This window comes from Heterodontus francisci, chromosome 7 (genome assembly GCF_036365525.1).
Source record: "Heterodontus francisci isolate sHetFra1 chromosome 7, sHetFra1.hap1, whole genome shotgun sequence".
In the NCBI taxonomy this organism is placed as follows: Eukaryota; Metazoa; Chordata; class Chondrichthyes; order Heterodontiformes; family Heterodontidae; genus Heterodontus; species Heterodontus francisci.
In genome coordinates this window covers 42103895-42116356 of record NC_090377.1, presented here as the reverse complement: position 1 = coordinate 42116356, position 12462 = coordinate 42103895, and the positions used below count along the sequence as shown (strand labels likewise).

The 12462-nt window shown below is 40.9% G+C and overlaps 1 protein-coding gene across 1 annotated transcript in view; it reads right to left on the bottom strand.

Annotated features, from left to right (window-relative positions):
* The window catches only part of dars1 (aspartyl-tRNA synthetase 1), a 74358-nt gene extending 61896 nt beyond the window's left edge, over positions 1-12462 (bottom strand). Inside the window, exon 1 of the mRNA XM_068035039.1 lies at positions 12331-12462. Coding sequence (XP_067891140.1) covers positions 12331-12353 — 23 coding nt within the window. The 5' untranslated portion in view covers positions 12354-12462. The remainder of the gene's footprint in view (positions 1-12330) is intronic.

The window sequence follows — 12462 nt, the reverse complement described above, 5'->3', positions numbered from 1 at the left end:
CCTGGAACTCCCTTCCTAACAGCACTGTGGGTGTATCTACCCCAGACGGACTGCAGTGGTTCAAGAAGGCAGCTCACCACCACCTTCTCAAGGACAATTAGGGATGGGCAATAAATGTTGGCCTGGCCAGTGACGCCCATATCCCATGAATGAATAAAAAAAAATGTTGGAAGGTAGGACTAGATTGGGTGGCTCGTTTTTTGGCAGTGCAGACACAATTGGCCAAGTGACCTCTTTCAGTGCCGTAAACTTTCTATGACTTCTATGGTAAATCAAGTCAGTCAATCAAGATTGTCAAACAACTGCTCATGAGCAATCCTGTTGTAAAAACTGTCCCAAAATAAAAAACTGGCTGCGTTTCACAGTACCACCAGCCAATGCTATTACAGAACCACTTCAATTTGGTGTTCTCCAATATGAGTCAACATAATACCTTTCTCACTGAAGGTAAAAACTTCCTAGTTCCTCAAGGTACACATGGATTTAAAAGCAGCTATTTTTTTGCTTTAAATATATTTCATTATAGGTCATTATGTAATATCGTAGATTTAAAAAATGTTACCAATGTTTTGCCCTTAACCAATACCTTACCCAAATGGACATTAGTCATATGTAAGCCTTGACAGCGAGGGTCGTCTGAACGAGGAATTACCAGACCAGAAAAGATATATCCCTTATATCTACATTGCCAACTGGAGAACAGGCCATCCTAGACTGGGTATTGTGTAATGAGAAAGGATTAGTTAACAATCTTGTTGTGCGGGGTCCCTTGGCGAAGAGCGACCGTAACATGATAGAATTCTTCATTATGATGGAGGGTGAGACAGTTGATTCCTAGACTAGGGTCCTGAATCTAAATGAAGGAAACTATGAAGGTATGAGGTGTGAGTTGGCTATGATAGATTGGGGAACGTTACTTAAAGGGATGACGGTGGATAGGCAATGGTTATCATTTAAAGAGCGAATGGATGAATTACAATTGTTCATTCCTGTCTGGCGCAAAAAATAAAATAGGAAGGGTGGTTCAACTGTGGTTTACAAAAGAAATTAGGGATAGTATTAGATCCAAGGAGGAGAAATATAAAATGGCCAGAATAAGCAGCAAACCGGAGGATTGGGAGCAGTTTAGAATTCAGCAAAGGAGGACAAAGGGATTGATTAAGATGGGGAAAATAGAGTATGAGAGTAAGCTTGCAAGAGAACATAAAAATGGACTGTAAAAGCTTCTATAGATGTGTGAAGAGAAAAAGATTAGTGAAGACAAATGTGGTCCCTTACAGCCAGAAATGGGGGAATTTATAATGGGGAACAAAGAAATGGCAGACCAATTAAATACATACTTTGGTTCTGTCTTCACAAAGGAGGATACAAATTACCTCCCAGAAATATTGGGGAACATAGAGTCTAGTGACAAAGAGGAACTGTATGAAATCAGTATTAGTTAGGGAAATGGTGTTCGGGAAATTGATGGGATTGAAAGCCGATAAATCCCCAGGGCCTGATAATCTACATCCCAGAGTACTTAAGGAAGTGGCCCGAGAAATAGTAGATGCATTGCTGGTCAGTTTTCAAAATTCTATAGACTCTGGAACAGTTCCAACGGATTGGATGGTAGCTAATGTAACCCCACTATTTAAAAAAGCAGGTAGAGAGAAAACAGGGAATTATAGACCAGTTGGCCTGACATCAGTAGTGGGGAAAATGCTAGGGTCCATTATAAGAGATGTGACAGGATCGGACAAAGTCAACATGGATTTACGAAAGAAAAATCATGCTTGACAAATCTACTGGAATTTTTTGAGGATGTAACTAATAGAATAGATAAGGGAGAACCAGTGGATGTGGTGTATTTGGACTTTCAGAAGTCTTTCGATAAGTTCCCACATAAGAGATTAGTGTGCAAAATTAAAGCACATGGCATTGGAGGTAAGGTACTGACATGGATAGAGAACTGGTTGGCAGACAGGAAACAAAAAGAGTAGGAATAAACTGCTCTTTTTCCGAGTGGCAGGCAGGGGGGGGGTACTGCAGGGATCAGTGCTAGGACCCCAGCTATTCACAATATATTAATGATATAGATGAGGGAATTAAATGTAATATATCCAAGTTTGCAGATGACACAAAGCTGGGTGGGAGTGTCAGCTGTGAGGAGGATGCACAGAAGCTCCACTGTGATTTGGACAGGTTGAGTGAGTGGGCAAATACATGGTAGATGCAGTATAATGTGGATAAATGTGAGGTTATCCACTTTGGTGGCAAAAACAGAAAGGCAGATTATCTGAACGGTGATAGTTTGGGAAAGGGGGAGGTGCAGCGAGACCTGGGTGCCCTTGTGCACCAGTCGCTGAAAGTAAGCATGCAGGTGCAGCAGGCAGTTAAGAAGGCAAATGATATGTTGGCCTTCACAGCGAGAGGATTCAAGTACAGGAGCAAGGATGTCTTTCTGCAATTATACAAGGCCTTGGTGAGACCACATCTGGAGTATTGTGTGCAGTTTTGGTTTCCTTATCTGAGGAAGGATGTTCTTGCTATGGAGGGAGTACAGCGAAGGTTCACCAGACTGATTCCTGGGATGGCAGGACTGACGTATGAAGAGAGATTGGGTCGATTCGGCTTGTATTCACTAGAGTTTAGAAGAAGAATGAGAAGGGATCTCATAGAAACCTACAAAATTCTAACAGGACTGGACAGACTAGATGCAGGAAGGATGTTCCCGACGGCAGGGGAGTCCAGGACCAGGGGTCACAGTCTAAGGATAAGGGGTAAGCCATTTTAGGACTGAGATGAGGAGGGATTTCTTCACCCAGACAGTGGTGAACCTGTGGAATTCTTTACCTTGGAAAGCAGTTGAGACCAAATCACTAATTATATTTAAGAGAGTGTTAGATATAGTTCTTAGGGCTAAAGGGATCAAGGGACACAGTGAGAAAGCAGGAACAGGGTACTGAGTTTGGATGATCAGTCATGATTGTATTGAATGGCGGAGCAGGCTCGAAGGGCCGAATGGCCTACTCCTGCTCCCATTTTTCTGTGTTTCTATGTTTCTAAATGATTATCTCACCAAACGTTTGTCCAACAGTCTCTTTAATTATTGTTGTCATTAGCTTCAATTACTGCCTGCCTGCATAGTCTATTCCAATATTCACCACTGTTACGACTGGTGAGAAAGAGGTCTAGAGTTCCCTTTCAGCCTTCACCTGGTCTTACCGTAACATGGTTTAATTTTAAACACACCGTGTTTATGGCTCCCCCTTGGTGAATCCTTGTACAACGCTTTCCAATTATAAGGCAAAGAAACCAGCACAAACAGGCTTTCTTAGGTTAAAAGAAAAGTTGAAATTTATTAAACTTAAACTCTAATGCGGTTAATGCCTGCAGATACACGACGCATATGCGATACACACATGCAAATAGAGACAGAAAAGAGCAGAAGAAAAATAAAGTGGAAAGGTTTGAAGCAATATCTGAAGAGTTGTTGTTATGGTTCTTCGAGCTCACTGTAGAGTCCTTGATTGTAGTTAGATCTTGCTTTTCGTTGGGGCCCAGAATTCTTCTTAAACCTTGTTCGCTGGAGCAGACTTTTCTCTCTTGGGGTTCATGTGTCTTCAGTGGATTCAGAGGCTTGTCAGAAAGAGATGTGAACAGACAGGAGAAATCTTCTCAGTCCAGGAGCAAAAACTCTGCCTTCAAACTCTCTGTGGCCTGTTCAAAATAAAACCCCGGAACAGCCAGGTAGTCATGTGACCAGCTGGTCTAACTAGTCCTTGCCCTTGTGGATTGTATGCTCCTTAGCACGCCCTGGAATGCGCTTCCTGCCACAGCTGATCTGTTTAACAAGTCATTTCCTCACTCCAACAACAGTTAAAAATCAATCTTCATGACAAAATTGATGTGCCTCATTCTTGGCAGGTGGGGGCCTAGCATGACAACTACCTTGTGTGAAACAGTTGTATCCCTGATCGATCCTTTCATGATCCGTCTTTTGAACATTATCCCATGTCCGTCATTGTTCTCAGGGACATGGTAAAGTTTCTCAGGGTTCAACATTTTGACACCCTTACAAAGTTTAAATACCTCAATAAGTTCCCCTCTCAGTCTTCACTACTGTAGGGTAAACAAACATAGCTTTCTGACTCTCCTTCTAGCTCAGGTGTATGATGCAAGGTACCAATACAGGTAGTCCATGACCGAACTACCTCTTTCGTGGAAGGCCGCAACCAGAGCTGCACATGGTACTCCAGTTGGGGGTGAACCAAATGCTCAGTATCACGTCCAATGATTTGTGATCGATACAACTAAATATCCTACATATCTTATTTACTGCTGTTACATATTGCAGTTCCACCAAACTGATCTGTATTCCATCTTGTAAACCAACATTTATTTTCTAATTCCAATTTTAATTCTCCTTCCCCAGTCTCATCACACTGCACTTCCCACTAATTAATTTAATTTGCCATTTTTGAACCCAGCTTCCCAATCTTTCAAGGATTGCTGCAGTTAAAGAAGACAGTCCACCATCACTTGCTCAAGCCAACGAAAGGACTGGCAATAAATAGGGCATTCTTGTTATCACCTACATCACAAAAGAAAACCACTCTACAACTATCTATTTGCAACTCCCCATGCACCTTCATATCATCGTCAAAATTTGACGTTTTTGTTTCTATCCCCATTTCCAAATCATTGATGTATGTGAATAGCAAATGTCTCTGTACTGATCCCACTGACATACCACTAATCACTTCTCCCCACTCAAAAGCAGTTCTATGCATGTCCAAGCTCGATCTCAGTCAGTTGTCAATCCATTTCAATAACAGTCCACCTATTCCATGTTTTTCTATGTTATGGACCAACCTCCTATGTGGCATCATGTCAAAAACATTCTTGAAGTCTATATTAATATTCATGGGGTTCCCTTCATCCATAACCTCCCAATAGTTCAAGAATTCTAATTGTTTTTCAAGCATCATTGTCTCCCTATGAATTCATGTGGTCCATTCAACCAGGGAGGGGGAGATAATGGTCACTGGACAATGATTCAGAGCAAGAACCTTGGTTGATTTTCCCTGAAGCAATGAGACCAACTGTTGTGTACTGACTGTCACCCTAACTGAAATCAATCAACGAAGAAGATTGTTTATTAAACCTGGTACCTCTGTATGGCTCATAAGAACATAAGGAGCAGGAGGAGTAGGCCATACTGCCCATTGAGCCTCCTCTGCCATTCAATATCATGGCTGATCATGGGCTTCAATTCCACTATCCCACCCACTCCCCATATCCCTTGATTCCCTAAGAGAACAAATGTCTTCTGTATTTCAAACATTTATTTAATTACAGATTACAATGATACAATTTTGCAGATAGGTGACTTGCTGAATCTTTAGGTAATTGTGAATTTTCAACTGATCTGATTTTAATAAATGAATCTTCATTCAAGCATTGTATTTTGTGAAAGATTTTGGCTGAGAAGATGGTTAAAGAACAATTAATTGAACTGCAAGCATAAGTACATATTATATTCCAGAGCACAGGACCTAAATGGCTGAAGACAAGACTGATAATGGTGAGGTGAAGAGAAGGGGTTTGTGGGTGTGTAATATGCCAGAATCAAAGCAACACGACTTTGGGGGGGAAATTGTAGATCTAGAGGTGGTTATGTAGATAAGGACGTTGAGGCCAAAGGATTTAAACATGTTAATTTTAAAATGCCGGCACTGAGGGACTCAAAGCCAATGTAGGTCTGCAAGGACAGAGGTGATGGGTGAATAGGGTCTGGTGCAGGATAGGATAGCAGCAGAGTTTTAGATGAGCAGACATTTACGGGGAGTGACGGTTGGGAAGCTAGCTAAGAGAGCATTCACAGAATCGTTACAGTACTGAAGAAGGCCATTCGACCCATCATGTCTGCACTGGCTCTCTGAAAGAGCAATTCCCTCAGCATTGAAAGAGCCAGGTTTGAAGATGACAAAGGCATGGATGAGGGTTTCAGTAGATGGGTACAGGCATGGGAGCGGGATAATGTTGAGGTGGAAAATCTATATGATGGAGAAGGTATGTGGTCTGAAGTTCAGCTCAGGATCAAGTAAGATGCCAAGGTTCCAAGGAGTCTGGTTAAACCCAAGACAGTGGACAGAAAGAAAGATAGAATTTATGGTAATGCTACAGAGTTTGAGGCAGGGTTGAAAAGGATGGCTTCAGTCTTCCCAACGTTTAACTCAAGGAAATTGTGACTCATCCACGATGCAATGCCAGACAAGCAGTCTGACAACAGAGGCAATGGAGGGATCAAGACAGATGACAAAAAGGTAGAGCTGGATCTCATCAGCGTACATCTGGAAGTTGACCCCATATCGACATATGATGTTGCTAAGGGCATCGTGTAGATAAGGAATAGGAAGAGGTCAAGGATATATCCTTGGGGTCCCAGAACTAACTGTATGGGGCACAAAGGGAAGCCTTTGCTGGAGATATCTGGCTACCACTTGATAGGCAAGAGTGTAACTAAGAGAGGGCAGTTCTGCTGAGTTGGACAAGAGGTGTTCCAAATTTTAGGGACAAACACAATCTCTATGAATTGGTTAATAACGTATAGAAACAGGAGTAGACCATTTACCTCTCGAGTCTGTTCTGCCATTCAATGAGATCATGGCTGATCTGCGACCTAACCTTTGCCCCATATCCCTTTATACCTTTGGTTAACAAAAATCTATCAATCTCACTTTTAAATTTAACTATTGATCTAACATCAATTACTATTTGCAGAATGGCGTTCCAAACTTCTACTACCCATTACATAAGAAGCGTTTCCTAAATACATTCCTGAAAGGTCTGGCTCTAAATTTTAGACTATGCCTCCCCCTACAGTCCTAGACTCCTCAACCAATGGAAAGTTTCTTCCTACATACCCTATCTGTTCCCCTTCATATCTTGAAAATTTCAATCAAATCACCCTTTAACCTTCTAAATTGAAGGTAACACAACCCTAGTTTGTTTAATCTTACCCTTGGAGTCCAGACATTATTCTCGTAAATCTACGCTGCAGTCGCTCCAAGGACAATAAATCCTTCCTCAGTTCTGGTGCCCAGAACTGCTCAAAGTACTCCAGGTGTGGTCTAACCAGGACTTTGTATAGCTGAAGCATGACCCTTGTATTCTAGTCATCTAGATATAAAGGCCAGCATTCCATTAGCCTTTTTGATTATTTTCTGTACCGGTTCACAACTTTTTTAAAATGACCTTAAACGTTACTGATTTTATAAATGGTCTTCAAAGCATTCCAGCATCCTACATTTTGAAGAGAAACCATTTTAATATGAACTCACAATGAAGTTATTACATTAAAGCTTACTGTGGGCATTTACTTGATTTTCACTCAGTATTAGACATCAATATCTGACCAAGAGAAATTGGGTATATTAGCTTTGACACAAGCCTGGTCAAATCCATGAGAAATGTATAACAATTGATTGTTTTCTTTAAAATCCAGCTGCTCAAAATTGAATTGCTACACCTGCAACTTTTATGAATGGTGAGACTATACCAGAAATTACAGTTGCAAACATTTCCTCTGGTAAACAGGAAAAGCTTAGCAGTGATTTCCTTCACGTAACACTTCTAGTAATGCCTGAAAAAATCCTTTTAACAATAAAACCCAATATTAGAAGTTGGCAAAATGCCAATAAGGATTCCTCTCCAAAATTAGTATGAACAATAATATAAAAGCAAAATACTGCAGATGTTGGAAATCTGAAATAAAAGCAAGAAATACTGGAAATATTCAGCAGATCTGGCAGTATCTGTGGAGAGAGAAGCAGCATTAACGTTTCAGGTCAGTGACCCTTCATCAGAATATTCTGATGAAGGGTCACTGACCTGAAACGTTAATTCTGCTTCTCTCTCCACAGATACTGCCAGACTTGCTGAGTATTTCCAGCATTTCCTGTTTTTATTTAATACGAACAATGTTCAGTTCCGGTGTTCATAACGTTAATCGCACAGACTCAAAAAAAAAACATAACTTTTTGTTTCCAAATCATCATTGTGGAAAAAAAAATCAACTCTCAACTACATAACCCTAAGGAGAGCATGATTTGGACAACTGTCTTCTTCAAGATGGGCCAGCAGGAGATCATGTTGGATGAAGCAAGATAATTTTACTCCCTCTGCCTGATTAAAATATTTCAGCCATTTCTGCTATTTCATCTATTAATCTAGATAACTTGTACACCTCTGCCAAAGAAGGCAAGTGAGTTGGAGAAAAGTAAGTTGTGAAGAGGATATAAGGGGGCTACAAAGGGAAATAGACAGATTAAGTGAGTGGTCAAAGATCTGGCAAATGGAGTATAATGTGGGAAAGTGTGAAATTGTCCACTTCGGCAGGAAGAATAAAAAAAAAGCTTTTATCTAAATGATGAGAGATTGCAGAGCTCTGAGATGCAGAGGGATCTGGGTGTCCTAGTGCATGAATTGCAAAAGGTTAATATGGAGGTACAGCACATAATTAGGAAAGCTAATAGAATGTTATCATTTATCGCGAGGGGAATTGAATACAAAAGTGGGGAGGTTATGCTTCAGCTATATAGGGCATTGGTGAGACCACATCTGCAGTACTGTGTACAGTCCTGGTCTCCTTATTTAAGGAAGGATGTGAATGCTTTGGAGGCAGTGCAGAGAAGGTTTATTGGACTAATACCTGGAATGGGCGGGCCGTCTTACGAGGAAAGACTGGACAGGCTAGGCTTGAATCCGCTGGAATTTAGAAGAGCAAGAGGCGACTTGATTGAAACATATAAGATCCTGAGAGGTCTTGACAGGGAGGATGCTTCCCCTTGTGGGAGAATCTAGAACTAGGGGTCACTATTTAAAAATAAGCGGTCGCCCATTTAAGACACAGATGAGATGAGAATTTTTTTTCTCTCAGAGGGTCTTTGGAATTCTCTTCCTCAAAAGGAGGTGTAAGCAGAGTCTTTAAACATTTTTAAGGCAGCGGTAGATAGATTCTTGATACGCAAGGGGGTAGAAGGTTATCGGTGGTAGGTGGAAATGTGGAGTAATCAGTTCAGCCATGAACTTATTGAATGGCGGAGCAGGCTCAAAGGGCCGAGTGGTCTACTCAGGCTCCTAATTCATATGATCGTATGTAACAGGAGGCCTAAAGACTCAAACGCAAAACTGCAGTTCTGAATTAATAGTCATAGAATTTAAAATACTAGACCACCATTGTCTTATTTCAAACGATGTCACATACCTAGTGGAAAATATATTCAATGGACAGATCATCACTGAGTCTACTGTAAATAGATGTGTCACTTCTTTTTGAGGATAAACAGATATTATATGATGAGACTTCTTAAGCTAGGTTTTAAACAATGTACGACAGAACTTAAGACAGAAATAAGATAAACTGTACAGATGGTATATGACTTCAGATTAAACCCAAAAATTAGGAACAGAAGACATACATTAAATCAGTGGAAAGTAACAGGTATTATAAAGAATTTCCTTACTTAAAAAGTGATTTTAAAAAATGGTGGAATAATCTGCTGGGTGAGTAAGAAGCAAAATTCAAGATGTTTTAAGTGCAGGTGGACATTATAATGGGAAAATATACTAGATGTGATTTAATAGGCCTTCTCCTATGTTGTCCAATTATATAAGTAGCACGGCATTGTCATCTCTGGCTGGTAACTAAAAATGCAGCATAACAGGAAGATTTGATCTTTCAGCTTCTTATCCCTGTAAGGGAGCATCTGTCTGATACTTCCCTCTGACCTAATTGTGGGAAATTGCCTGCACGCAACAATTCACAACACAAATCATTGGAATCATCAGAGGTCTTCCCTGGCTTAGGTACCATACCCATTAGCCCAGCTCAGAATGGACAAAATGATCACAACCATGGCAAGTGTAGGTTAATTCTGTCCAAGCATTGCACCAAAGACTTTTTTAGATGTCACATCTGAGATCAAATATTTGCCCTGTCTGCCTAGAAGTTACTGAAATGAATAGACAGAAAGACATTTTGAAATATTAAGTCTGAATAAAAATGCTCCTCCACTCCCTGCCCCCATTGATCTTACGACAACAAAACTCAAAATTAATTTTACAATTAGCGTAAGGAAGAGAAAGGATAAAATGAGTCACATCATTTTACAAATGGCATTAGCTCAAAGCAGTAGTTTGCTCTTATCTATCTGTTCTAGTCAGGTATAATTCATTCTAATACTCAACTGAACATTTCCATTAAAAAGGATGCTGAGTTTTTTTAAATGTTTGGGAAATTGCTTCCTCTTCCAACTTTCAATTTTCTTAAGGCACTGACTTTTGATGGGTAAATGCAGTTGTACAATACTTCATCTATATAACTAATTATCATTTTTGAGCATAAGCAGTGAGTAATGACCTACTATTTGACCTTGGGGGGGGGGGGCATTACATTGAGGCCAATCTTATCCTCACTTGACCTTCACATAACCCTGCACAGGTCACTAGTTAGAATTCCTCTCTTTTCATTCTATGAACTCAGAGTTCAGCTGTGGCACCACTGTTCATAGAATGATACAGCACAGAAGGTCAGTCAGCCCATCACAGCTGTGCCAGCTCTTTGATAGAGCCATCCAACTAGTTCCACACAACGTTCTGGTTAAGCTGCATGGCCGCGAAGCAGCCTGCAAGGTACCATACAGGCCATGTTCCGTGTGCACAGCCTCAAAACAATTCAAAAGGGACCATGGACAACAACTAAGTTTTAATGAAAAATTGGTCCCACAGCCCTGCTATTTCCACATTGTTCTGCAACTTTATCCCCTTCAAGTACTTATCCAATTCCCTTTTAAAATTAAATCGTTTACCTTTTCAGGCAATGCAAGTCATCATAGCAAGTTACTGAGTAAATCTTTTTCTTCATGTCACATCTGGTTCTTTTGTCCATTACCTTAAATCTCCTCTGGTTATTGATCCTTCTGCCACTGGAAACAATTTCTCCTTGTTAACTCTATCAAGACCTTTCATGATTTTAAACACCTCTATTGAATCTCCCTTTAACCTTCTCTGCTCAAAGGAAAACTCTGGTCTCTCCACATGACTGAAGTCTTTCATCCCTGGTACCATTCTAGTAAACCTCCTCTGTACCCTCTTCAAGACCTTCACATCCTTCCTAAAATGCAATGACCAGAACTGGACACAATACTCCAGTTGTAGTCAAGCCAGTGTTCTATAAAGTTCATCAAAACTTCCTTGTTTTTTTACTCTATGTCTCTATAAAGCCTAGGATCCCATATGCTTTTTTAAACCACTTTCTCAACCTGCCCTGTCACCTTCAACGATTTGTGCACACATAGCCCTAGTTAGAATTGTATACTTTAGTTTAAATTGCCTCTCCTCTTTCTTCCTACTAAAACATATCACTTCCCACTTCTCTACATTAAATTTCATCTGCCACGTGTCCACTCATTCCAACAGCCTGACTATGTCCTCTTGAAGTCCATCATCCTCCTCACAGTTCACAATACTTCCAAGTTTTGTGTCATCTACAAATTTTGACATTGTGCCTTGTACAACCAAGTCATTAATATATACCACTAAAATCAACAGTCCCAATTCCCACACCTGGGGAATCTCACGTTATATTTTCCTCCAGTGTGAAAATAACCATTCACCAGTTATTCTGTTTCCTGTCCTTGAACCAATTTTGTATTCATGCTGTCACTCGTTTTATTCCTCGGGCTTCAACTTTGCTGACAAGCCGATACTGTGACACTTTACCAAACACCTTTAGGAAGTCCAACTCCCTTTCAGACGCTCCTTTGACAAACCTTTTGATCATCTGCCCTATCATCTTATGTGGCGTGGTGTCAAATTTTCTTTGATAACACTCCTGTGAAGTGCCTTAGGACAGTTTGCTACTTAAAAAATGCACGCTACATAAATGCAAGTTATTGTTGTTGGATAAAGGGCATTAAACTGAACCGAAGCTCCATAATAGGCCTATATGATAGGTTAGGCGGGGGCGGTGGGAAGCCCCATGGTTCTATAATAGGTGAGATAAAGGCAATGGGAATCCCCTTGGGCCTGCAGCGGAATGGGTGGAGGACAATCGGCCGGGGAAGTCCAATGGTTTTGAAGTCGGTTAGGGTGTGGGAGCCATGGGGAAGCCCCATGGTCTTACAGCAGGTGTTCAGGATAGGGTCAGGGGGAAGCTATAAACGAAGAAGCCCCAAAGTCGGGAGGGGGAATAGGGGGTGATGCAACATCCGTGACAGTTCAGTCTCACTCATGCTCTCAACGATCCTTCATCCTGACCACGATCCAAGCCCCAGCTCTTACCCTTCGGGATCTCCTTTTGTCATCGTGGCGATTAAAAAAAAAAATCAGAGACTCTTAAATTAAAATATAAAACGTGCTCGCCGACAGACACCAGCCTCACCTTCCGGTCCGCACAAACCGGAAGTGAGCTCG